Here is a 23790-nt window from a genome sequence, read left to right on the forward strand (position 1 = left end):
GCAGGGATGCACACACTTGACAAACTGCTGCTTGGCCGCTACTTCACTTTCCGCCATTTTCTCGTGAATAATGTGTCTTAATAGTGCTTAGAAACTCTTGTCCTCGGACGAAGAGATCACTGTGTGTATATATAAACAGACAGACAACACCAAATAAGACATACAAGATAACAGATAGCGCTTGCTGAAGACAACAGAAGCTAGCGTTCTCTGTTTCCGGATATGCTTTATAGCTTCCTGGTCCGTGACGTCACCCGCCTCTGACGTCACGTTATCTCATTGGTTAGATACAGAGGTGCTTCACGAACACAAAATACAGAGGGTTCCCATCACGTCATTGACGTAGCGTCGATAGTTCCCACGAAAGGGAACTGCTGCAGTTACCCCTGTTCTCAAGAAACCCAGCCTCGACCCCTCTGTTCTATCTAATTACTGTCCTATTTCAAATTTACCCTTCATAGCAAAATTACTGGAAAGCACTGTTGCCTCCCAACTCCAGTCTTTTCTAGTTGAAAATAATCTCTTCGATCCCTTTCAATCTGGTTTTCGCCCCCTCCATAGTACCGAAACTACACTTGTAAAGGTTGTGAATGATCTACTGCTTTCTGCTGATTCTGGTTTTCTGTCTATACTTCTGCTACTTGATCTCAGCTCTGCATTTGACACCGTCTCCCATGAATTACTTGTTTCTCGTCTCTCTGATTTGGGTATTTCTGGTTCTGCTCTTTCTTGGTTTTCTTCCTATCTCTCTGACAGACAATTTTACATCTCAGTTAAGGTTTTTCGATCACCGACTGTCCCCCTGAAGAGAGGTGTTCCCCAGGGATCTGTTCTCGGGCCGCTATTATTCATAATTTACCTCATACCACTTGGTCAGATTTTACAACATCACGGTCTTAACTATCATTTTTACGCTGATGACATTCAATTATACTCAATCTGCACACCTACTCTACCTCCCCAAATAGACAAAATCTCTGCTTGTGTTAAAGAAATAAAAATTGGCTTAATTCAAATTTTCTAAAACTCAACATGGACAAAACTGAGATTATTTTCATTGGAACTCCCTCACTTACTAGCCATATTTCTACAAATTTCACCTGTGAAATAGATGGTTATCATATCAAAACATCCAATACTGTTAAAAATTTAGGTGTAATCATTGACTCCACCCTTTCCTTTCAGTCTCATATTTCCTCTATAACCAAATCTGCATTCTTTCACCTACGTCGCATTGCCCAACTCCGTCCCTTCATCAGTACCAAAGACGCCGAAACTGTCATCCATGCATTTGTCTCATCACGCCTTGATTACTGTAATGCCCTCTTCATTGGTCTACCTGCCAGCTCCATTTCCAGATTACAATACATTCAAAACTCTGCTGCTAGAATACTCACCCATACCAAGCGTTCTGCTCATATCACCCCAATTTTGTATGATCTCCACTGGCTTCCAGTTGCCTACCGTATTAAATTCAAAATTCTTCTGCTCACTTTTAAATCTTTGCATGGTTTGGCTCCCCCTTATCTCTGTAATATGCTCGTCCCCTATACTCCAACTCGCTCACTACGTTCCTCTGACTCTGGCCTTCTCGTTGTCCCTCGGCATCGCCTCTCTTCAATGGGGGGCAGATCATTCAGTGTTATTGCACCCAAACTCTGGAATTCTCTCCCACGCTCACTCTGTTGTGTCAATAATATCTCTGAATTTAAATCATTACTCAAAACTCACCTGTTTTCTGAATGTTATACCCCTGATTTGATTAATTGATTACTCTGCATTATTACTATTATTTCTCTGAATGTTATGTCTCTTAAGTCCTGTTTTGTAATTTTGTACTTGACTCTATTTTTCTGTATACTTCCATTATTGTTTCTCATCATTGTCTACTTGTATTATCTCTTCCCTGTTAATTGTTCACTGTAAAGCGTCCTTGAGCTCTGGAAAGGCGCTATATAAATAAAACTTATTATTATTATTATTATTATTATTCATGTATGTATAATACATATTTTGATATGTATATTATTGTCAGGTGAGGCAAGGGATGAAGAAGGACTCAATGATCCAGAGATTAAAGGGCTTTTTATTAGACTTCAAAAAAAAAAAAAAAAAACACAGTCCAATCAGTGGCAGGACTGGTGCTCACACAGTATGACACAAGAACACGCAGCCAATGAGAACTCTCACTGACTGCATGTCCATACATTACATGACATAAAAACACACAGTCGATAAAAAACACCAGCCACATGCTACACAGAACATAGACAACATGAAAGCATGATGTTGTCCCTTTTTCCATTTATTATCCTTGTTTAACTCCACAATACACCTTATTCCACAACACCATAAGAGCTGCAACAAACAAACAAAACAACATGAGTATTTGCAAGGAATTCACAGAAATTAAAAGAAACAATTGACTATAACAACAATTTAACAAAAATTAAGACTAACATTAATGATGAACAACTTCAAGTTAATTATCCAAACACAAATAAGCATAAAAATGAGCATAAAAACAAATTATGCCATATATAAATGCTTAAATATACAAACCTGACCTTGTGCTTATTTTCAACCAGGTACTAAAACAGCCAACGACAAAAATAATACAAAAATAAAACAACAAACAGCAACTAAATGTCCTAAATTTATGTTGAAACTGCCTTTTAACACTCTGTTTTAACTCTATGACTGCATGATTCCATCTATGAGCGATCTCCATGCATTTCTAGTGAGCTGCATTTCATAAAGTTTCTTTTTCTTTTTCTTCTTCTTCTTTTGGATTTTATGGCAGTTGCAGACCAAACCAGCTTTGGTGCATTTCTGCCACCTACTGGGGTGGAGTGTAAAGTGTTGATGTAGAAAAAACAAAACAAAACAAAACGTCTCAGGTTACACATGTAACCATGGTTCCCTGAGAACAGGGAATGAGACTCTGCGCTGAATCGCACTATGGGGAACGTCACTCGTGACTCGTGTTCGAAATGACAAAATCACAACACTCCAATCCTATTGGCCGGCGACAGCCTATGACATCAAATGGCGTGAACCATGACGTATAAAGGGAGCGCCTGAGGAAGCAGTCAACATCTCTTTGTCTTTGAGGGACTGTTCAGCAGGCATCCCGAAGCATGGCAGGAAAGCGCAGAGTCTCGTTCCCTGTTCTCAGGGAACCATGGTTACATGCATAACTTGAGACATTCCCTTTCGAAAGGGAACTTCAACTCTGTGCTGAATCGCACTATGGGGAACGATATACCCATGCCACCATGCTAGAAGAGAATGCATGCCCAAAATGTCTGGACAAACATCCGGCAGTTCCAGGGAAAAACCGGGAGCAATTTCTCCAAGGCTGTCAGTGACATCATTTCCTACGGCCAACAGCCCAAGCTGAGCCTAAAAGAGGCTTTCCGTAAAAGGCCTGCCAAGGCTGCTCGAGCATCTGGGACCAACAAACCATAGAAAGTGGTCCCTCTAAGGGAATGTGGCCAGGAAACCAAACGGAACCCTGGCCAGTCACTAGAGGGGAACGAAGTCACCCCCAACGCCACCAAGGATGCCGTACTAATCTAGCAAAAGCCAAACCTAGCCTGGCCAACCTTTTCTGATATACAGAATCTCCAAGCGCAAACTCCAAAAAGGAGAGCAGGAAAGAGCGACTGTGAAAAGGCAGTAAGCAACTCAAACCCACATGCAGAGATGGGCATCCTGGAGAGCGGAACTCAGCTGTGCGCTATAAACCCTCGTATGAGGGGAGTACAACCACTCATCCTAGGATCTACTCAGCTTCTTGACAAAGTGCTGAGGAGGCTGTGCGCTAAAGAAACCCTGATACAGGGGAGCACAAACCAGCCTAGGGCCAGTCTGAATGGGAGACTTCACAGAAGTCTACAACCAATGACCAGCTTAGGGAGCCAAGCACAATTACACAGTCAACCCAAAGGGAAGTACGAAGCTCAACCTAACAGACAGACCATACCGCAGGCACAAAGTCATGGAGGCCAACCAGAAGGGGCCTACAACATAACTAAAGTTCTAAAAGATAAGAACTTAATATCACAACAGAACCCAATCCAAAAGGTGGCATTCAGGATGGCCCATAAGGCCAATCGACTGAAAAGCATAGCATGCTAAGCGCATGACCAACCAAAATAATTAGGTAGCTGTGAGTGCCCACGAAACAGCCCGTCTAACACAATACAACGAGCAGTGTACTCGGTAGAAGCACCTTCTACTCTTTAAGCAAGAGGAGTACAGCGTACGGCATCACACGCTAAGGAAGGCCCCATGGGCCTATAACCTCAGCAGACACGTGGTGTCAGCTCGTGGCAGTGTCATCAAGGTTCAGGCTAAACAGACCGACTACAAAGGAGGTCATCAATCAGCCTGAGCCCCGGCCAGCCAGCGACACAAATCCTTTTACTGCTACAGTAAAAAGTCAGAGAGAAAAAAAAAAGGTAAATGCCAGCATGCACCCACAGGAGGCCCTTAAGGCCTACCCATCGCACGTGGCATCAGCTAGCGGCCAGTAAAGTTCTAGGAGCAAAAATAGAACCCAGTAACAAAACAGGGTAACTATTTAGCTCAATTAGAGCTAAAGGAAAACAAGCACAAGGAAGCAAATGCACTCAGAAATGTACTCAGTAAAAGCACCTTTTACTCTCTAAGCGAGAGGTGTACAAAGCCAAACTCCGACGTGATAACAAAGGAGGCCTGTGAAAGCCTATGACTCATAAAACACGCGGCGTCAGCTAGTGCAATGACGCCTCACCCATGGTGATGAGACATACAAAAGAATCATACAAGCTGTGCCAACATGCAGACCGAAAGGAGGCCCTAATGGGGGCCTACAACTTCCATGAACACATGGCAACGACCAGTGGTAACTTATGACAGATGCCAGCCAGCAAACCAGTACTTCGGAAACCCATGGGCAGGAGAAGTACACACTACACCACAGAACTCAACGAAAGGCCTGACCTAAGGCCTATTCGTACAGAGGGGGCGTGGCCAATGGCGGCATATGTCATAAGACATGACTCAACCATGGAACGAGTCTAGATATAACCAGCCCAGCTGGGCCAACACAGAAGCTACAAAGGAGGCCTGGTAAGGCCTGCTACTTTGAGTACCATGTGGCGCCAGCCCGTGGTCATAACAGGGCCCAAGCTCAAAGCGGGGCTAGCTCCAGACCCTAGACGATAACTGAGGGTAACTAGCTACACAACCTGAGCTTAAGCCTACACATTCCAACAGGCAATGAAAATATAAATATGCTATCACGGTCTAAGGAAGGCCTATAAGGCCTAACACCTCAAATAACGTGAGCATAAGCCTGAGGCAGTGCTAAAAAGCGTGAGCAAACTAGTGATCGTAGACCAACAGCGCCACAAAAACAAGCTGTATTAAAGAGAGGCTATAGTATAGAGCCAACAATCTAACAGCAAATGTAAAACAGCTGCTGCAGTCATGATCGACTGGGAGAAGTCGAGATCACACTATTCTAACCGGAATAGGACTCTTACACTCACCCTGAGTGTGCAATCCAACAGGTGATGCACTCAGTGAAACACAAACCCTAACCGGGGAGTACAACAAAACACCACGTTCATAGACAGAGGCTAAACACAGCCTGCTATCACAGACACAGGTGTAACCTGTGGCAGCACTAAAGTAAGCTCACATAAATATGTAGGGCTAAGGTCTAAGAACCCTAAAGCAAAGAAAAAGCTTTGAACATACATGCTATCCATAAGGATAAATATTTTTCACAGGACAAATCTGACAATTGTACTGAACCCAAGAAAAACGGGGGCTACGAAGCCTAAGCACCGTTATATCAAACTTGATAAAACAAGGGGTTCACGTGAAAACATTGAAGCATGAAGGGTTCTGAGCAGCGGGGCCTAGCGTAACGCACAACTTATCTCCTCAGAGATAAGGGCCAGCCACCTGAGACAAACAGCACCAGGAAGGCTAAAAACAGCCTAACACCTTAGCTGTTGATCTGACTAAAGCACCTACATACAAACATATGAAGGGGAAATATGGGCAAAAATGGCCACCAACTCCCTCAGGAGGAGGCCAGAACTAGGAACTGTACAACCGCAAGGGGACAGTAAATAACAGGGGTGATGTAAACAAACAAACAAACACCTAACCTAGTTCTAGCCTAGCCACTAGCTAAGGCCTATAGAGACCAAGCCATGCTCGGGCTTCATTACAAACCTTCTTAATATAAGGAGAAATGAAACCACAAGCGACAGCATCAAATGGCCGAAAAACCGGCCAATCTGAAACAAATAACTGAAATAGCGAGTGCTAGCTCTAGCTACAAACCACAGTATCAGCCGAGAAGCTACTCAAGCACCGGAGGCTAAAAATAACATAGCAGCCATCAGCGGCCTGCCTGTAAAACAGCCAGCCTAGCATTCAGTTATTCGCCCAAATAACCCCTCTAATAATGACTATATACACGGGAAGCTATACAGGAAAAGCAAGGTCTACATTTAATAATAAAAATGGACCTGGCTTACCTCCTGCGGCTCGTAGAACGCAGACTTCACCTTGCTTCTTCCACATGGAAAAGGATAAAATCCAAAGTTCTTTAAGCCTAAAAGCACTTTCACTATCAAGCCAGACGGCGGGCCGTCAGAAAAATATTCATCATAGGCCCACATCGTCAGCCTGACTGTCAAAGCCCGTAGCATATAGTTGTCAATGGATGCTACCGGGAGGTGGAGGAAGAAGGAAGAGCGAGGGCAAAAAAAACAGCCCTCGCGAGAGAGGAGATCGATCATCGGCGCTGCTGGCGCCGATTTTCAATCACCTCCCTCAGATCCTGCTTCTTCCTCCTTGCATCCCGCTGTCTCTGCGACTTACTCTGGGGAGGAGGAGGCGCACGAGCGGCGACACTAGTTTTCTGGGCCTGCCTCTGAGCCTCAGCTCGAGACGGCCCGGGACCTCCCGGCTGTCTGGGCCCAGAACTGGATCTGAGCGGGATGCAAGATCTAAACACAGCGGAGCGCGCCTTCACCTCCCTGAAGTGCCGAAAAGTTCAGTAGGCGAAACCGGGGCATCGAGCAGAAAGCGTTTTTCTTTCTCCCCGATGTCCACACAGTTAAGCCACAGATGTCGCTCTGTGACCACCATGCCTGCCATAGATCTCCCGATCGAGGTGGCAGTTTGTTTGGTGGCCCTCAGAGCAAGATCCGTGGTTCGGCGCAACTCCGCAACCGCCTCAGCGGACAGACCCTGGCCCTGATCCAAATCTGTTAGCAGATCAGCCTGGTACGCTAGCAGCACTGCCATTGTGTGCAATGCAGCATCAGCCTGACCTGCAGCGGCGTAAGCCCTGCCATTCAAGCGTGACGTCATCTTCAACGCTTTGGATGGCAGGGCCGGAGCTTTTAGTGTCGGTGCACTCCCTGTAGCGAGATAGTTCACAAACATCTCATCTATAGGTGGCATCGACACATACCCATACTGGCCCAATCCCTCAACATCAGCGAAATTAGCTCGCTGATGTCGATGAATTCGGGCCGAGTATGGGTTCTTCCATGCCTTCTCGATCTCAAAATGCAGATCGGGAAGGAATGGAAGGCTCGCTGGAGTTACCGGGTTATGGCTTGAAAGAAACCGATCGTCCAACCTGCTGCGAGCGGGTTCCTTTCTAATGCGCTCCCAGGGCAGCTGCAGCCTGCTCGAGGCGCGTTCCATAACCTCGAGTAACTCCGAAAACGCCGCGACCTCAGTCACTTCTCCCTCCTCGGCCATCTCCTGCTCTCTGGGGCTTTGAGCCAAAAGAGCACTCGCTCCTGGATCTGACGATGTCAGAGACAGGACATCATCATCATCCAGGAGCGTGTCCTCGTCAGTCGCTTTGGCCTGAGAGAGATTTATACCCCTCTCAAATTCCTCAGCGAGCTCCACCTGAGAGCCCCATGATTTCAGCCGCCGCTCTGCCTCAGCACGAGCGGGGCCAGAACCACCAGGCAAATAGGATTGGAGTGTTGTGATTTTGGTATTTCGAACACGAGTCACGAGCGACGTTCCCCATAGCGCGATTCAGCGCAGAGTTGAAGTTCCCTTTCGAAAGGGAAACTAAATTCTTCTAATTAATCTTGTTTTCTTAAGATATTCTAATAATGCTGTTGTTACTTTTGGATTATTATTCAGTAGGTTCGGGGGAAATGCGTACAACAGTAGCCTCGGCCACGGCTGTACCATAGCATCCAGCCCAAGAGGTGCTGGGTTTGTCATAGAGAACCACAGTGGACAGTGAGTCGTCTCTCGAGACGCAAACAGATCCACTTGGGCTTCGTCGTAGTTCTCCCATAGGAGCTTCACCACATCCGGATGAAGTCTCCATTCCCGGGGCCTCGGCCCCTGCCTCGACAGGATGTCTGCTCCCACATTCAGGTACCCTGGGATATATACTGCTCTGAAGGACAGCAGTTTCCCTTGGGACCACAGGAGAATCTGATTCGCCAGCTTGTAGAGCGGGCGTGATCTCAGACCCCCCTGGTGATTTATATACGAGACTACCGATGTGTTGTCTGATCGAACTAACACATGTTGGTCTCTGAGATCTGGGAGGAAGTATCTCAGTGCTAGAAATACTGCCATCATTTCTAGACAATTTATGTTCCATGTGAGATGATGGTCCTGCCACAGACCCCATGTTGAGCGACCACTCATGATCGCCCCCCAGCCCGTGAGGGATGCATCTGTCGTTAGCGTGACACGACGACTGAGAGCCCCCAGCACAGGTCCCTGGGATAGAAACCAAGGTTGCTTCCATATGTTCAGAGCACGTAAGCAGCGCCGTGTGACTTTGATCATACGAAATAAATTCCCCCTCGGTGAGAACCCCTTGGTTTTGAGCCACCACTGCAGTGGTCTCATGTTCAGCAGGCCAAAAGGTATCACGTTGGATGCTGCTGCCATCAGACCTAACAGTCTCTGAAACTGTTTCACAGTGAGTGACTGGCCTAGCTTTATGTCCGAGACGGTATTGAGGATTGATGTTATTCGAGCCGGAGATAAACGGGCTCTCATAATCACCGAATCCCATACCACGCCTAGATAAGTGGTTCTCTGAGCTGGAGAAAGCACACTTTTCTTCGCGTTTAGTCTTAACCCCAACTTTTTCATGTGAGCGAGAACAACATCTCGATGTTGAACCACCATCTGGTCTGATTGAGCGAGAATCAACCAATCATCTATGTAGTTTAGAATGCAGATGCCCTGCAAGGCTGCAGACTGTTTCTTGGCCTCTTGGAACCTGTCGGTGACAGTGGAAATAACATCACCGAAAAGGTTGGAAGGATCGATTCAAGAGAAACGTCTTATCCTTAATCTCGGTGAGATTAAGCCATAAGTGCCGCTCCGTGGCCACAAGGGCTGCCATAGAACGGCCCACTGACTTGGCCATCTCCTTAGTGGCACGGAGAGCGAGATCGGCAGTGAGACGCAACTCTTGGATGAGATCCGCCCCCACTTCTTCACTTTCCCCCAAATCCTTCAGCAGGTCGGCTTGGTATGCTTGCATGATGGACATGGTGTGCAAGCATGCAGCAGCCTGACCTGCTGCCGAGTACGCTTTGCCCACTAGCGCTGAAGTGGTCTTGAGCGGCTTAGTGGGCAACGTCGGGGCTTTGATGGACGATGCCGCCTGCGGAGAGAGATGACTCGCAAGCGTCTCCTCCGCTCTAGGCAACGCCCCATACCCGTGTCTCCTCATCCCTGCCACATTGCTGTACACGGAGGTTTGAGGTGTGTAGACACGGGTAGATATCGGTCTCTTCCACGACCTCGACACCTCAGTGTGGAGGTCGGGAAAAAACGGTAGTGGAGGCTGAGCAGACCTAGATGGCAAGAAGCGTTCATCGAGCTTGCTTCTCACCGTCTGCTCTTGCTTTTCGGCTGGCCAATCGATGTTCAACTTGGCAACAGCACGAGAAAGCACCTCCATGAGCTCCTCGCTCGCGGGAGACTGAAGTGGCGAATCTTCAGATTCTCCCGTTGCCACACTAACAACATCTAGCTCCTCAGAACTAGATGCCATTAACGTGACTGTATCCACCGGAGCGGAAGAAATCGCAATGCGTGCTTCCTGCCTCCGAAAGGATACACTACCGGATGCAGCAGGTGAGGGCAGAGATAAGGCATGGCCCATCTCTAACCCCTCTGCTACATCCATCTGCGAACCCCAGGACATAAGGCGCCACCCTGCCTCAACAGAAGCGGGACCCGCCACCATCAACGGTACAAGACATTGGAAAATATTAGATACGGACTATAAATGCCATTTGTGCCATACACATTACATTGCTAAAAATCATTCAGTACTCTCTTTATGTTTTAGAATAAATATATTAAAATAAATATAAAAACTAAATTCTACAATTTAGTTTAGTTAAACTAAAGTTGCGTCCGTTACTATAGCAACAGTAGACACCAAGCGCGTTTTCTTTCTGAATTATCATAAAACAGAAATATGCTCCGTATAAAGAGAACAAAGAGGGCTTTTATACCTATTACTTGAAGAAAAGTTAGTTTAGGATTAGATGGGAAAGTGCATTATATTCTAGGGTAGCCATGTAAGCATTATGTTTAATGTACCTGGAACACTTTAATAAGGTTGTGTACAGGGACGTGCACAGACATTTTGGGGGGCAGGGGCTCAAGTGGGTAAAAAGGGCACTTCTCATAATTATTTATTTAAAAAAATAACAAACCCTTAAATATATTAACACTACTCTGACTTCCTTACCAATTTATTTGAATTCCCTCACACTCACGCAATTGTTTTATATTCCACAGATTTCTACAAAATAATCAGTTTACTCAGAGACCATGGTTTTCTTTTGTATTCACTAGGTTTATCGCAAGAGCAGGCAACAGCAAAGGAAACTATGCCACAATCTGCATGTTTTCTACACTACTACTTTCAAGTAGCTATATTCAGAATAAATGACTGCACCAAAGAGAGGGACATAGTTTCACTAATAATTTATTTATTTTGCACAAATCAATACATTGTTTTTAATTCTTTTGGTGTTATTGGAATACTTCTTTCATGTAGCAGACAATTTTAAGATTTTGGTCTATTTTTGCTTCCATGTCTTTTACTCTAATGGAAAGAAAACTTAGATGGTGTTTGTTTTAAGCCTACTACCATCTGTCTGTTTGCATCTGTAGATTTCTTCTAAATTAACCTAAACAAGCTAATCTGCATATTTAAACACATCAAGTGTTTTTTTCCCCCCTGAAATGTTAGAAGTACATAATATATATTATAACAAATGCCTGCAGAGGGCAAAAGGCAAAAGCCTGGTGATTTTTGTTGTCACACAGCACAGCACTATCAAATCCACGATCAAAGCCAACCACCATAATTAAAAATATATTATTAGTTAAATAATAATATTCGGATACTTTTTTTTTTGATAGAAATACTACAGTCACTGTAATTTCTTCAACAAGAATATGTGGACATCAAACATGCAAACACAGAGTGAGGGTTTAAACTTTTATTGATGTGTTATCCTGTGTAAGCATAGATTTAAGAATAGCATTATGTAATGTTGTATTATGATTTTTAAATAATTTTAATATATCGTACATCCTTAGAAAAATGTCTAATAAAGCGGATCATGGATTCGTGTCCGTGGAATGATCCACTGTGACAGACAGCCCTACCGATATCTTTACCATGGTTCAAAACGCAATGCATAACACATTAAAATAACTGAAATTATAGTATGACACAAATTGCATTAGTATCAAATCAGGCAGATGCGTTGATGGTGGTCAAATTATTAATGCGGCATTAAACGCATAAATAATCTCACCCTTAACCTGGACACTGACTGTCTATATGACCACATTCACATTTACAAGAACCTGGTACATATTTTTGCAAAGAGACTCAAAGAAATAGCCAAAAATTTCACATGTTTGTGAACATACATATGCTACCTGAAAGAGATGCACAGGATGGATCTAGTGATTTTTTCTTTTTCGCTTCTCATCACCAGAAAGCAGTTGTATTTTCCCGGGCATAGTTGTCACAATTTCAGCCAGCAGCAAACACAAGGAGAGGTGGGGCACGCATGAGGGAATGAATGCCGTGTCGCGGAGGGAAGGCAACTCACCAAAGCTGACCTGATATATAGTTTTATTTATTTATTTATATATTTATTTATTTTTATTCAGTAAATATATTTGTTTGACAGGGAAACTGTGCACAAATAGGAATATATATTCATTTATTTAAAAAAAAAGAAAGAAAGAAAAAAAAGCACCCTAGAAAAAAAGGGCACTTTCTCTCGAGGAAGAAAAAAGGCAGGGGCTCAAGCCCCCTTTTATGTCTATGTGTGCTCGTGCCTGCAAAAGAGTGATTCATTTGTGAATGGAGCATCATTCATGAAAAAAGAGACAGCACGCTTCGAATAAACTACACATTTTTTTTTAACATGTACAGTATTGCATTAAAATGAAGTAAAGTAACGATACGTCACCCAGCGTAGTGAAGTAAAAGTACAGATTTTTCATCAGAAATGTACTCAAGTTAAAGTAAAAGTACCTACTTTTAAATCTACTCTTAAAAGTACAAATTAAAAAAAAAAAAAAACAAGTAAATGTAACGAAGTAAATGTACTTTGTTACTACCCACCTCTGGAAATCAGGAATGGTGCGAGAACATTGTGCTTTGTACGTTTTTCATCTTCAAATCAAACTTCGTCGTCTTCAGTCGACAAAGTTTAAATCCCGTCTGGACGTAAATCCTGTCTGGATGTCTAGGCGCATCTTCAAACAAACTTTAAATCGTCTGGCTAGCGCGCTTCCCATAATGTTTACGCATTAGTTCAGTAGGTCGGAGAGTAGGTAGCCAGTGGCTGTTCGACCACATGAGCATTTACACTGCGAAAGCAATCCGGTTGAATGCGTTTTCGACTACCTCTGGAAGTTGTCGAAATTGGACAAGCTCAAAACGTTTTAGACCCCATTCACACCTGAATTTGTACTTGTGATCCGATCAACCAAAACACATCTTAATACCAGGTGTAAACGTGGCCTCAGAGTCAGACAGATGCCTTCTAAAAATCAGCATCAAAGAAAGTCATATAGCTAATTGAAAGTCAAGTCAAGTCACCTTTTTTTATAAAGCAATTTATACAATACAGATTGTTTCAAAACAGCTTTACAGTGATAACAGAAAATGATTCAATGATGCAAACAGTTCATTTCAGTCAGTCAGTTCAGTGTTGATTCAGTTCTGTTGTAAAGATTATCAAGCAGTTCTGCAAAAAAACAAAACAAAAAAAACAAACAAACAAAAAAAAAACAGTGATGTCATCGTCCAGCTCAGTTCAGTTCTCATCCAGTAGTGTCAGTGCAGTCAAATCAATAATATTGTTGAATGTATACATAATTCACTTGCTATATTGTTATATGTAGGGCACAATGGGGCTAAGGGCACACCTCAAGACAAAATTTGCTTTTCACTACACCCATAATGTATGAATGTATGAGATCCCATAATAGTTATATATAGATAGTTACAGTAATAACAATAAATGATATTTTATTATATAATATGATTAATATCATATTTTTAAATATGATGGTTTCATTATAAATATGGTGATTAAGGTGGACACCCAACTTAATATATGATATTTACCATCTGAATCAAACAATGTCAGGTCAACAAATGGAAAAGTCAGCCAGCTATTTATTATTATGTTAATTATTGTACCTTTAGTCCAACAGTAGGGGCAACTTTTACCCCAAATACCATACTTTTACATATTCTTCCGTTATTGAAAAACTGTTGCTTTAATTACCATAAACAAAACTGAAAATCAGATTTGGCCATATTTGCAATGCCTCCGGGTGGCCATTTTGGGCACCCAAAACCAAGTCCTATCTTTTTGTTATGTTTCTTTATCTTTGAGGTTATGCTTCAGTTTGATGAGGAAAGAATGCCAGAGAGGGTAACAATAGGATACGTAAGTTACCCTGTAAGACCTTACATGCCTCCTCCGATTAGATGCTTCATGTGCCAGAAGTATGGCCATGTTAGTGCTGTTTGCAGAGGAAAACAACATTGTGTGAGATGTGGGGGTGACCATGTATATGGTAAATGTGGAGAAGGAGTGAAGGCAAAATGCTGCAATTGCGGAGGTGAGCATAGTGCTGGCTTTGGGGGATGTATTGCTCACAAACATGCTGTGAAAATTCAAAATGTGAGAATAACTGAGGGGTTAACTTACACTGAAGCAGCACAAAAAGCAAAACAAAATGAGCAGATACAGAGAGAGGTAAAAATACAAGAATGGACTGGAAATACTTTGGCTCAAAGTAAGACAAAAGAGGATAGTTTGGTGATCGGGAAAATGGAATTTGTTTCATTTATGGCTTAAGTGGTAAATTGTTCTGCTCAAACAGAAAGAAGAACGGAGAGAATTAAAATCATAATAAGGGCAGCTGAGAGATACTTGAATGTAGCAGGTGTAACGTTGGAACAAATAAATGATATGCTAAAGACTCAATCAAGAACTCAAACAGCATGTAGAAGTTCATAATGGTTAAAACGATTCTGCTATGGAATGGCAGAAGTCTTATTGCAAATGGATCAGAATTTAAAAATTCATAGACCTATTAGATAAGAAACCAAACATAATTTGTGTACAAGAAACATGGTTAAAACCTAAATTAAATTTTGTTCTGCAAGGGTATAATATTGTAAAGAAAGATAGAAAGACAGGTAATGGAGGTGGGGTGGCCACTTTTATAAAAAATGAATTAGAATTAAGAGTTATTAATGAGTTTGAAGAATATGAATTGGTGGTTATAGAAATATATGCAGAGAAACATAATATTAGAATAATAAATTATTATAATTCTCGTAATTAAGTAAAAATTTAGAAAAGGTTATAGGGTCAGGAAATTATAAAATAATTTGGTGTGGAGATTTTAATGCACATAGCACTTTATGGGGAAGCAGTTGCAAGATGAAGCAAGATGATCATAGTGGGGATGTTGTTGAAATAATAGATAGTAATGAGTTAGTTTGTCTAAATGATGGTAGAAACTCAAGAATAGATTTGGTACGTGGTATTGGGTCAGCTATAGATTTAACATTGGTTTCTGAAGGTATAGCTAAATGTGTATGGGACGTTTGGGAAGATAATAATATGGGTAGTGATCACTATATAATTGTATGTAAGGTAGGGATGAGTGTAATAGAACATAATGTGATATTAGCTCCAAGATGGAAATTTAATCAAGCAAACTGGGAAGCATATAAATATCTAAGTGAGGTAGAACTAACAGCAGTATAACTAAATATGATGGAAGACATAGATAAATGTAATGGGAAAATATGTAAAGTATTGTATGATGTAACAGATAATATTATAGGAAAAAAGGGACAATGTAAAAAGAGGAAAGCAGTTCCCTGGTGGACAGAACAGTGTGGTGATGCAATACATAATAAGAATAAAGCATTTAGAAAAATCAAAAGGTCTAATTTATTTGAAGATTTTATTAAATATAAGAAAGCACAAGCTGAAGTAAGAAGAATAGTAAAATAGGAAAATGGGAGGAATTTATAGAAATCAAACTTTACCTGTTTTAAAAAAATGATGAAGGAATAGCTGTGACAGATAATGAAAAGGCTGAAATGCTGGCTAAAGTTTTTGTTAAAGTCCATAATGTATCAGAGGATATTAAAAAGAGTAGAAACCAGAACAAAATTTAATATCCAGATTTAATGATGAAAAGAAGTCCTTCTGGTGAAGCTTGAGATGCAGATTTTACTACGTACAAATTAAAGATGGCTCTAGGGGGAGTTAAACATTCATCTCCTGGAAAAGATGATATATGTTATGTAATGATTCAACATTTATCAGATCTTTAAATATTATTTAAATATTTTCAACAATATATGGAATGCAGGAAAGATTCCTTCTTTATGGAAGAATGGAAAAATTGTACCAGTTGGCAAACCTGGAAAGGCCAGCTGCCCACGAGTCCGCTCCAGCTGCCCACGAGCCCGCTCCAGCTGCCCACGAGCCCGCTCCAGCTGTCCACGAGCCCGCTTCAGCCTTCGACAAGCCAGCTCCGGCCCACTACGAGACAGCTTCTTACCCGCCACGAACGCTGACCCGCCATGGCTGCCCACGAACTCTGACCCGTCATGGTCGCCCACGAACTCTGACCCGCCTTGGCATCCCAAGGCTCCCGAACTACCATGGTTGCCTGACGCTCCTGACCCACCGTGGCAGCCCGAGGCACCTGACCCGCCGTTGCTGCCTGAGGCACCTGACCCGCCGTTGCTGCCCGAGGCACCTGACCCTCCGTTGCTGCCCGAGGCACCTGACCCGCCGTTGCTGCCCGAGGCATCTGACCAGCCATGGCGCCTAGAGTCCCTGGACCTGCCCTGGAGACCTTCTTACCCGTCCGTACATTCACCCTCACCTGTCAGTAGGTCTCCAGGGCACCCACCCCCCCTCCCCAGTTGTGCCATCCACAGCGCGAGGACGCGCCTTCCGGGAGGGGGACATTATGTCATGGTTCCAGTCATTCCCGGACTACACTTCCCATAATCCTCCCTGCCAATCACCTGCACTCACTCCACCAATCAGCTAACCATAATCACCACACCCAGCTGCCACGCATTACCTGGACTATATAAGCTAGTCACATCCTCACACACAGGGCGAGGTCTTGTATACTCTGTTGCAATTCTGAGCGTTTATCCTTGTGTCTGTCTGCCCGTTACTGTTCCTGTCTGTTCCCCATGTATGATTCTCTGTTGCCTGCCCTTTGGACTATTTGCTCTGTTTTGGATTTACGATTGTTATCTGCCAGCCCTGACCCATTGCCTGTTCCTCGACTACGATTCTGCCTACTCTCTGCCATATCTGTTTGCTGTTGTTCCACCATTGCCTGTTTGACTATGAACTCAGTTTAATAAAGCTTGCATATGGATCTCACCTCGTGTCCCGCCTCGTTACATTGAGAAAGCATATGATATGCTTTGGAAAGAGAGACTTTTAATTAAACTTAAATGCATGGGAATTGGAGGAAAGTTTTACAACTGGATTATGGATTTCCTTCTAGAAAGAACAATACAAGTTAGGATAGGAGTAGAGTATTCTGAGACATACACAATAGATAATGGAACTCCACAAAGAAGTGTATGCAGCCCAGTAGGAAGCCTCTTCTAAAGATGAGGCACAAGACAGCCCGCAAACAGTTTGCTGAAGACAAGCAGACTAAGGAACCATGTCCTGTGGTCTGATGAGACCAAGATAAACTTATTTGGTTCAGATGGTGTCAAGCGTGTGTGGCAGCAACCAGATGAGGAGTACAAAGACAAGTGTGTCTTGCCTACAGTCAAGCATGGTGGTGGGAGTGTCATGGTGTGGGCTGCATGACCGGCACTAAGGAGCTACTGTTCATTGAGGGAACCATGAATGAGCAGAGCATGATCCCCTCCCTTCGGAGACTGGACTGCAGGGCAGTATTCCAACATGCTAATGACCCCAAACACACCTCCAAGATGACCACTGCCTTGCTAAAGAAGCTGAGGGTAAAGGTGATGGACTGGCCAAGCATGTCTCCAGACCTAAACCCTATTGAGCATCTGTGGGGCATCCTCGAACGGAAGGTGGAGGAGCGCAAGGTCTCTAACATCCACCAGCTCCATGATGTCGTCATGTAGGAGTGGCAGAGGACTCTAGTGGCAACCTGTGATGCTCTGGTGAACTCCATGCCCAAGAGGGTTAAGGCAGTACTGGAAAATAATGGTGGCCACACAAAATATTGACACTTTGGGCCAAATTTGGACATTTTCACTTAGGGGTGTACTCACTTTTGTGGCCAGCGGTTTAGACATTAATGACTGTGTGTTGAGTTATTTTGAGGGGACAGCAAATTTACACAGTTATACAAGCTGTACACTCACTACTTTACGTTGTAGCAAAGTGTCATTTCTTCTGTGTTGTCACATGAAATAATAAAATATTTACAAAAATGTGAGGGGTGTACTCACTTCTGTGAGATACTGTAATTACTATGTTCAGATGAGTGAATGAGTGTGTTCCTCATACCTCGTACAAGTTAGCATTTTGTGCTTTTGTTTTTGTTTATTATAATTTTTAATGTAGTCATTTTCATTTTTGCTTTAAAATAGTAAGCAATCAGTTGTCTTTAGGTTTAGAATGTAATGTTTTTTTTTGTTTGTTTTTTTTGCTTATAATGTACAGCATAGCCTACATAAATAAATACATTCACTATATTTGTTTTAATAGGCTTATTACACATTGTTTGGAGGACAGCATTGGGCAGGGTGTGGAATAACATTGTTTAAAATAATGGATTAAAAATATTTTTTAATTTAAAAAAAATATGAGTGTATAACAATTTTTAGATTTTTCATCCAATTAATCGATTATCAAAATAATTGTTAATTGCATCCCTACTTGTAAAGCATTAAACATGATTTTGATTGTGTATGTTTGCTTCATTTATGAATTGATAAATGCAAATCATGCATCATTGTTTAGTGATTTGGAATAATAAAAGATATTAAGAGGTTGAATTTCAAAGTAAATCTGAGGACTAGCCTACAGCAAACACTGAATCAGACTTGAGAGGTTGAGCAAGCGGTTTCATTGGCTGCAGGATCAGCAGAAGCCAATCAGCTTGCGTCATGCGGTAATGATGTGATTGCTTGCAGATTGCATGTAAAGGACCTATCAGCCTTTGCTCTACAGAGTTTCATGACTGAACTAGATATTTAAGGGAGGTACTGCTCTTCTTGCTTCAAAGTTTCCACTTCCTATTGTTGTTTTCCCGCACTGCAGTACCACCTGGGGTGTTCAATGATAGGGTGAGGTGCCGTGAAATGGAGCCAGGGGAAGAGGAAGTGGGTGGGCAGAGAAGGGAAAAGGGGAAAGCGCCAGGCAAAAGATACAGTTTCTCTTAGCAAGACTCTTGACTGGTCACTGTCAAGTCACCTTTATTTACATAGTGCTTTTTTACAATGCAAATTGTCTCAAAGCAGCTTTACAGTAATAACAGGAAAATAATTTTGGCTGCACAGCAGCTCTAGAAAAAGTTCTCCTCTGGCCAACAATGAACAGCACATGATTATAATTCAGGCAGCATTACAGGTCAGAAGTCAGACTGGGATTGGAACAGTCAAAATATTTAATCCAGTTCCATCTGGTTGAGGATCGGATTCATCATGCCGGATTTGGAAACGGTTTTGTTGAGGATCTGTGCCACTGGTTGTCATGTCAATGAAGTCTTCACAGGGGATAGTTGACACAACCCAGGTGAAAAAATACTATTGTAAATACTATAGTGTTTTTGAACCATACTATAGTAAATTGTAGTATACTGTATATATTATAGTATTTACAACACTTTGTTAATGAATGCTACAGCATAGTGTAGTACACCTGAATAATTTTGACATGCTTCTTTGGTAATTGATTAAACAGACTTGCTATCTCTAAAGAACCCTAACATGTCTTAAGCAAGAGAGGAATTGCTGACTTTCAGAAGTTTCAGAGGGGGTGTACTCATTTATGCTGTGCACTGTATGTTACCACAGCAACTATAGAATTACCACAAATTAATTTAAGTACTTTACTATGGTATGGTTCAAAAACACTATAGTATTTACTATAAATTACTATAGAATTTTTTCACCTGTAGCTGACATTTGTGTTGTGGATGTGTTGTGGTCGTGTCTAGGTGCAGGTCCTTCATCTGATCTGGATATGTCCTGGATCCGGCTGTCTATGGTGAAACTTGTGATAAACAGAGAGACTAATATTAGCGTAGATGCAATTCTTCTTATGATGTAACGAGTACATCAGGTGTTATAGGAAGTGTTCTTGGTTCCGGCTGACCTAATTTATGCAGCCTAACAATTTACATGATTTGAATTATAGAAGTAGATAATGTGTTATGTGTATGCCGGGTTAAAGAGATTTAAACTAGATTTAAACTGACAGTGTGTGTCTGCTTCCCGAACAATGCTAGGAAGACTGTTCCAAAGATTAGGTGTCAAATAGGAAAAGGATCTACCATCTGCGGTTGATTTTGATATTCTAGGTATTATCAACTGGCCAGAATTCTGAGATCAAAATAGATGTGTAGGACTATAATGCATTAAGAGCTCGCTCAAGTACTGGGGAGCTAAACCATGTAGTGCTTTGTAAATAATTAGCAAGATTTTAAAATCTGTACGATGTTTAATAGGGAGCCAATGCAGTGTTGACAGAACTGGGCTAATATGGTCATACTTCCTAGTTCTAGTAAGAACTCTAGCTGCAGTGTTTTGGACCAGCTGTAATTTGTTTATTAAGCGTGCAGGGCAACCACCGAGTAGAGCATTACAATATTCTAGCCTTGAGGTCATGAACACATGAACTAACTGTTCCGCATTTGTCATCGAGAGCATATGTCGTAGTTTAGATATATTTTTAAGATGGAAAAATATGGTTTTACAGATGCTAGAAATGAGGCTTTCAAATGAAAGATTGGTATCAAAGAGCACACACAGGTTCTTAACTGACAATGAAGACTTAACAGAGCAGCCATCAAGTGTTAGACAGTATTTTAGGTTATTTTGTGCAGATGTTTTTGGTCTAATAATTAGAATCTCTGTTTTTTTCTGAATTTAGTAATAGGAAATTACTAGTCATCTAATTTTTTATATCAGCTATGCATTCCGTTAATTTTGTGAATTGGTAAGTTTTGTCAGAGAAAATATAAAAAGAAATATACAGCTAAGTATCATCAGCGTAACAGTGAAAATTAATGCCATGCTTCCTAATGATATCTCCCAAGGGTAGCATGTACAGAGTGAAAAGCAATGGTCCTAGTACTGAGCCTTGCGGTACTCCACACTGAACTTGTGATCGGTATGACATATCTTTGTTTACTGCTAAAAACTGATAACAGTCAGATAAGTATGATTTGAACAATGCCAATGCAATTCCACTAATGCCAACATAATTTTCGAGTATATTCAAAAGAATGTTGTGGTTGATAGTGTCTGTCTGGTATAGGAACCTTAAAGTAAGTCAATGAACCTGACTGAACCTATTTAAACCTATACAAAAGTTAAAAGTATACACATGCCTTATTCTGAAGTAGAAAATTTTATAAAGGGCACTTGATTTTTCTGTATAATGTCTTTATGCACTACTTGACTTGGAATCAGTGTTGACCTTTATTCTCACATTTTAAAGAGTCTTCTGTTTCAGTGTTTCTACATCAGGAATTTCTGTATTTATTTTTGCCTCTTGCATTTTTGCTAAGTCCCATGTGGTGGTTTATTTTCACATCTGTATTCAAAATTGGCATTCCTCACAGTTTAAAGGGGTCATACCCTCAAAGTGGTTGGAGTTAAAAACTACCTTTATAATCGAAAACACTCCTGCCCCCACTAATTCCTTCGGGAACATGTTAGACTTCATTTTGCAGGCATTTGAAAATAAAGAAACATAACATAAAACATAACATGTTAATACATAACATAAATATAACATAACTTTTTTTGCTTTGTAGATGTTTATATTACGTGTCTCTTTGTGTTATTTTGGTTTGTGACAGGCTAAAGACCTTAAAGATGAAGGACTGTCATCCAGTCAGAACACTCAACCTGTGTCAAAGAAGGATGTGGCCTGGAAGGGTCCATGCACAATGGCGCTGCAGAAGAACTCACAGGGCTTTGGTTTTACTCTGCGGCACTTCATAGTCTATCCACCAGAGTCTGCCCTTCACACTAATCTGAAGGTAACAAAATCAACAACCTTAAAGATGAAAACGTCAAAAGTAAAAAACAATTACAGTTCATTGTGACATTGTCTATTAAACTACATTAATAAAAACAGCAACAGAAATAGTGATGCACAGGTCGGCTTTTTTTCCAACCCGCGGGTCCCGCTTTTATTTGGCCTGCCTTGACATGCTCTAAGTGCCCGTTTTGTGGCTCTCATGTTTGTATATTTTTTCACACAAGTTGCACTTCACGTAGCCGATACTGCTGTTGTCTCCTGCTGCAATTATTTATGAGAACCAGTCCCAAACATTAGATTTAGCAGCCTGACCTTTTTTTCTTTTAATTATGTAAATTCCCGACCTCAATTTCTCCCACACCTCGTCTTCCATCTTCACTTTTATTTCTCCGTTTTTGTTGTCGTGGCTGGTGGCGGGAGCTGCTTGGCGCGCCGCTTTCGTGACGTGTCACGTGACGCCAAAGGTTTGGGGACATCATGCAAGTTACGTTGCTATGGCATTCGTATTTTAACCTTATCAAAGAACCTAATAAAATATAAAAACAGATATTCCCAAATATTTAATATATGCTATAGGGAACTGCACGCAACATACATGGATTTTTTAAAATTTTGTTTTTAATGACCCGCCCCAACCCGCCCCGCAAATAAAGTGACAATTTCTTTCCCCACCCCAACCCGACCCACGGGTTACCCGCGGGGTCCGCGGGTTATGAGATGACCCACGCATCACTAAACAAAAATATAGTCCATATGACTTAAATACTTTTTCCCAAGTCTTCCAAAGACACATGCTACATTTATGTAAGGAACAGCCTGAAATTTAAGTCCTTGAAATTAAAGTACACATTTTGCTGATGAAATCTCATTGGTTCAAAATCCTGCTTCACATATCCATCTTATTTTTCAGCATGGAAGTAAGGTGTTTTCTATGAATGTGTGAGACTTCCGATTCATTAGCCACTATAGGGAATTAACTAGAAGAATATCAAAGTTCAGAAAACCATAATACTATACATTAAAATAACATGGTAAGAAATACCAGTTTGCAAAATCAAGCTGGATAACAAGCTGTTTTGTGCAGCTAAAAATAACTGGAAGCGAATGACACCGGAAACCAGACACATTCAATTTTCAAATCGCTGCACCCACTCTGACCTGAAAAATGAGGTGGATACAGAAAAAAATTCTTAAAGGGTTAGTTCACCCAAAAATGAAAATTATCCCATAATTTACTTGCCCTCAAGCTATCCTAGGTGTATGTGATTTTCTTCTTTCAGCCAAACACAATGTGAGTTATGTTTAAAAATATCCTGGCTCTTCCAAGCTTTATAATGGGAGTGGGAAAAGTAACTTGGATTTTGAAGTGCAAAAAAAGCACATCCATCCGTTCGTCCATCCTAAAAGTAATCCATATGGCTCCAGGGGGCTAATAAAGGTATGGAGCTGGAAAATGACAATAGTTCTGAATTTAACAGAATTGAATATTAAGTGCCATTTTATATAGTTTTGAATTTGAATTTTTTTAAACTTGAATCCTGGACATTTGATAACACAAAATTGAAAATTGAATTGAACAAAATTAAAGTTTTTTATGGCATAATTTTCTACATATGTATTTTCAAACAGCGTATTTTTTGTTCTGAATTCTTGACTGCAAATATTCATTTATTAAAAATACAGCTTCAAGTTAACATGAAGAACAAATTCGAAACACCAAATTCAATATCCTAAAATTCAAAACGCAGAAATTCAGATCGTACTGAAAGTAGGTCAGAGGTCCAACTTTTGGGTTTCACAGGGAAGAGTAGAGGATCTTGGAAAAGTCGAATGTCACATTTTGGCCAATTACAGAGCAGCAATAATTCTCAGCATCCGAGACATTTATCTCTGGGGGTCTCTGCTATGCCTATTTGTTTTAGTATAAAGTATATTTAGTATG

At 41.5% G+C, this 23790-nt stretch overlaps 1 protein-coding gene across 6 annotated transcripts in view; it reads left to right on the forward strand.

Moving 5' to 3' along the window:
• arhgap23b (Rho GTPase activating protein 23b) overlaps positions 1-23790 on the forward strand; it is a 321640-nt gene that overhangs the window by 147024 nt on the left and 150826 nt on the right. For all 6 annotated transcript variants that reach the window (XM_048179467.1, XM_048179469.1, XM_048179470.1 and 3 more), the window contains exon 2: positions 21664-21846. In XM_048179467.1, coding sequence (XP_048035424.1) covers positions 21664-21846 — 183 coding nt within the window. The remainder of the gene's footprint in view (positions 1-21663; positions 21847-23790) is intronic.

Source organism: Megalobrama amblycephala, unplaced genomic scaffold (genome assembly GCF_018812025.1).
Source record: "Megalobrama amblycephala isolate DHTTF-2021 unplaced genomic scaffold, ASM1881202v1 scaffold201, whole genome shotgun sequence".
NCBI classification, from domain to species: Eukaryota; Metazoa; Chordata; class Actinopteri; order Cypriniformes; family Xenocyprididae; genus Megalobrama; species Megalobrama amblycephala.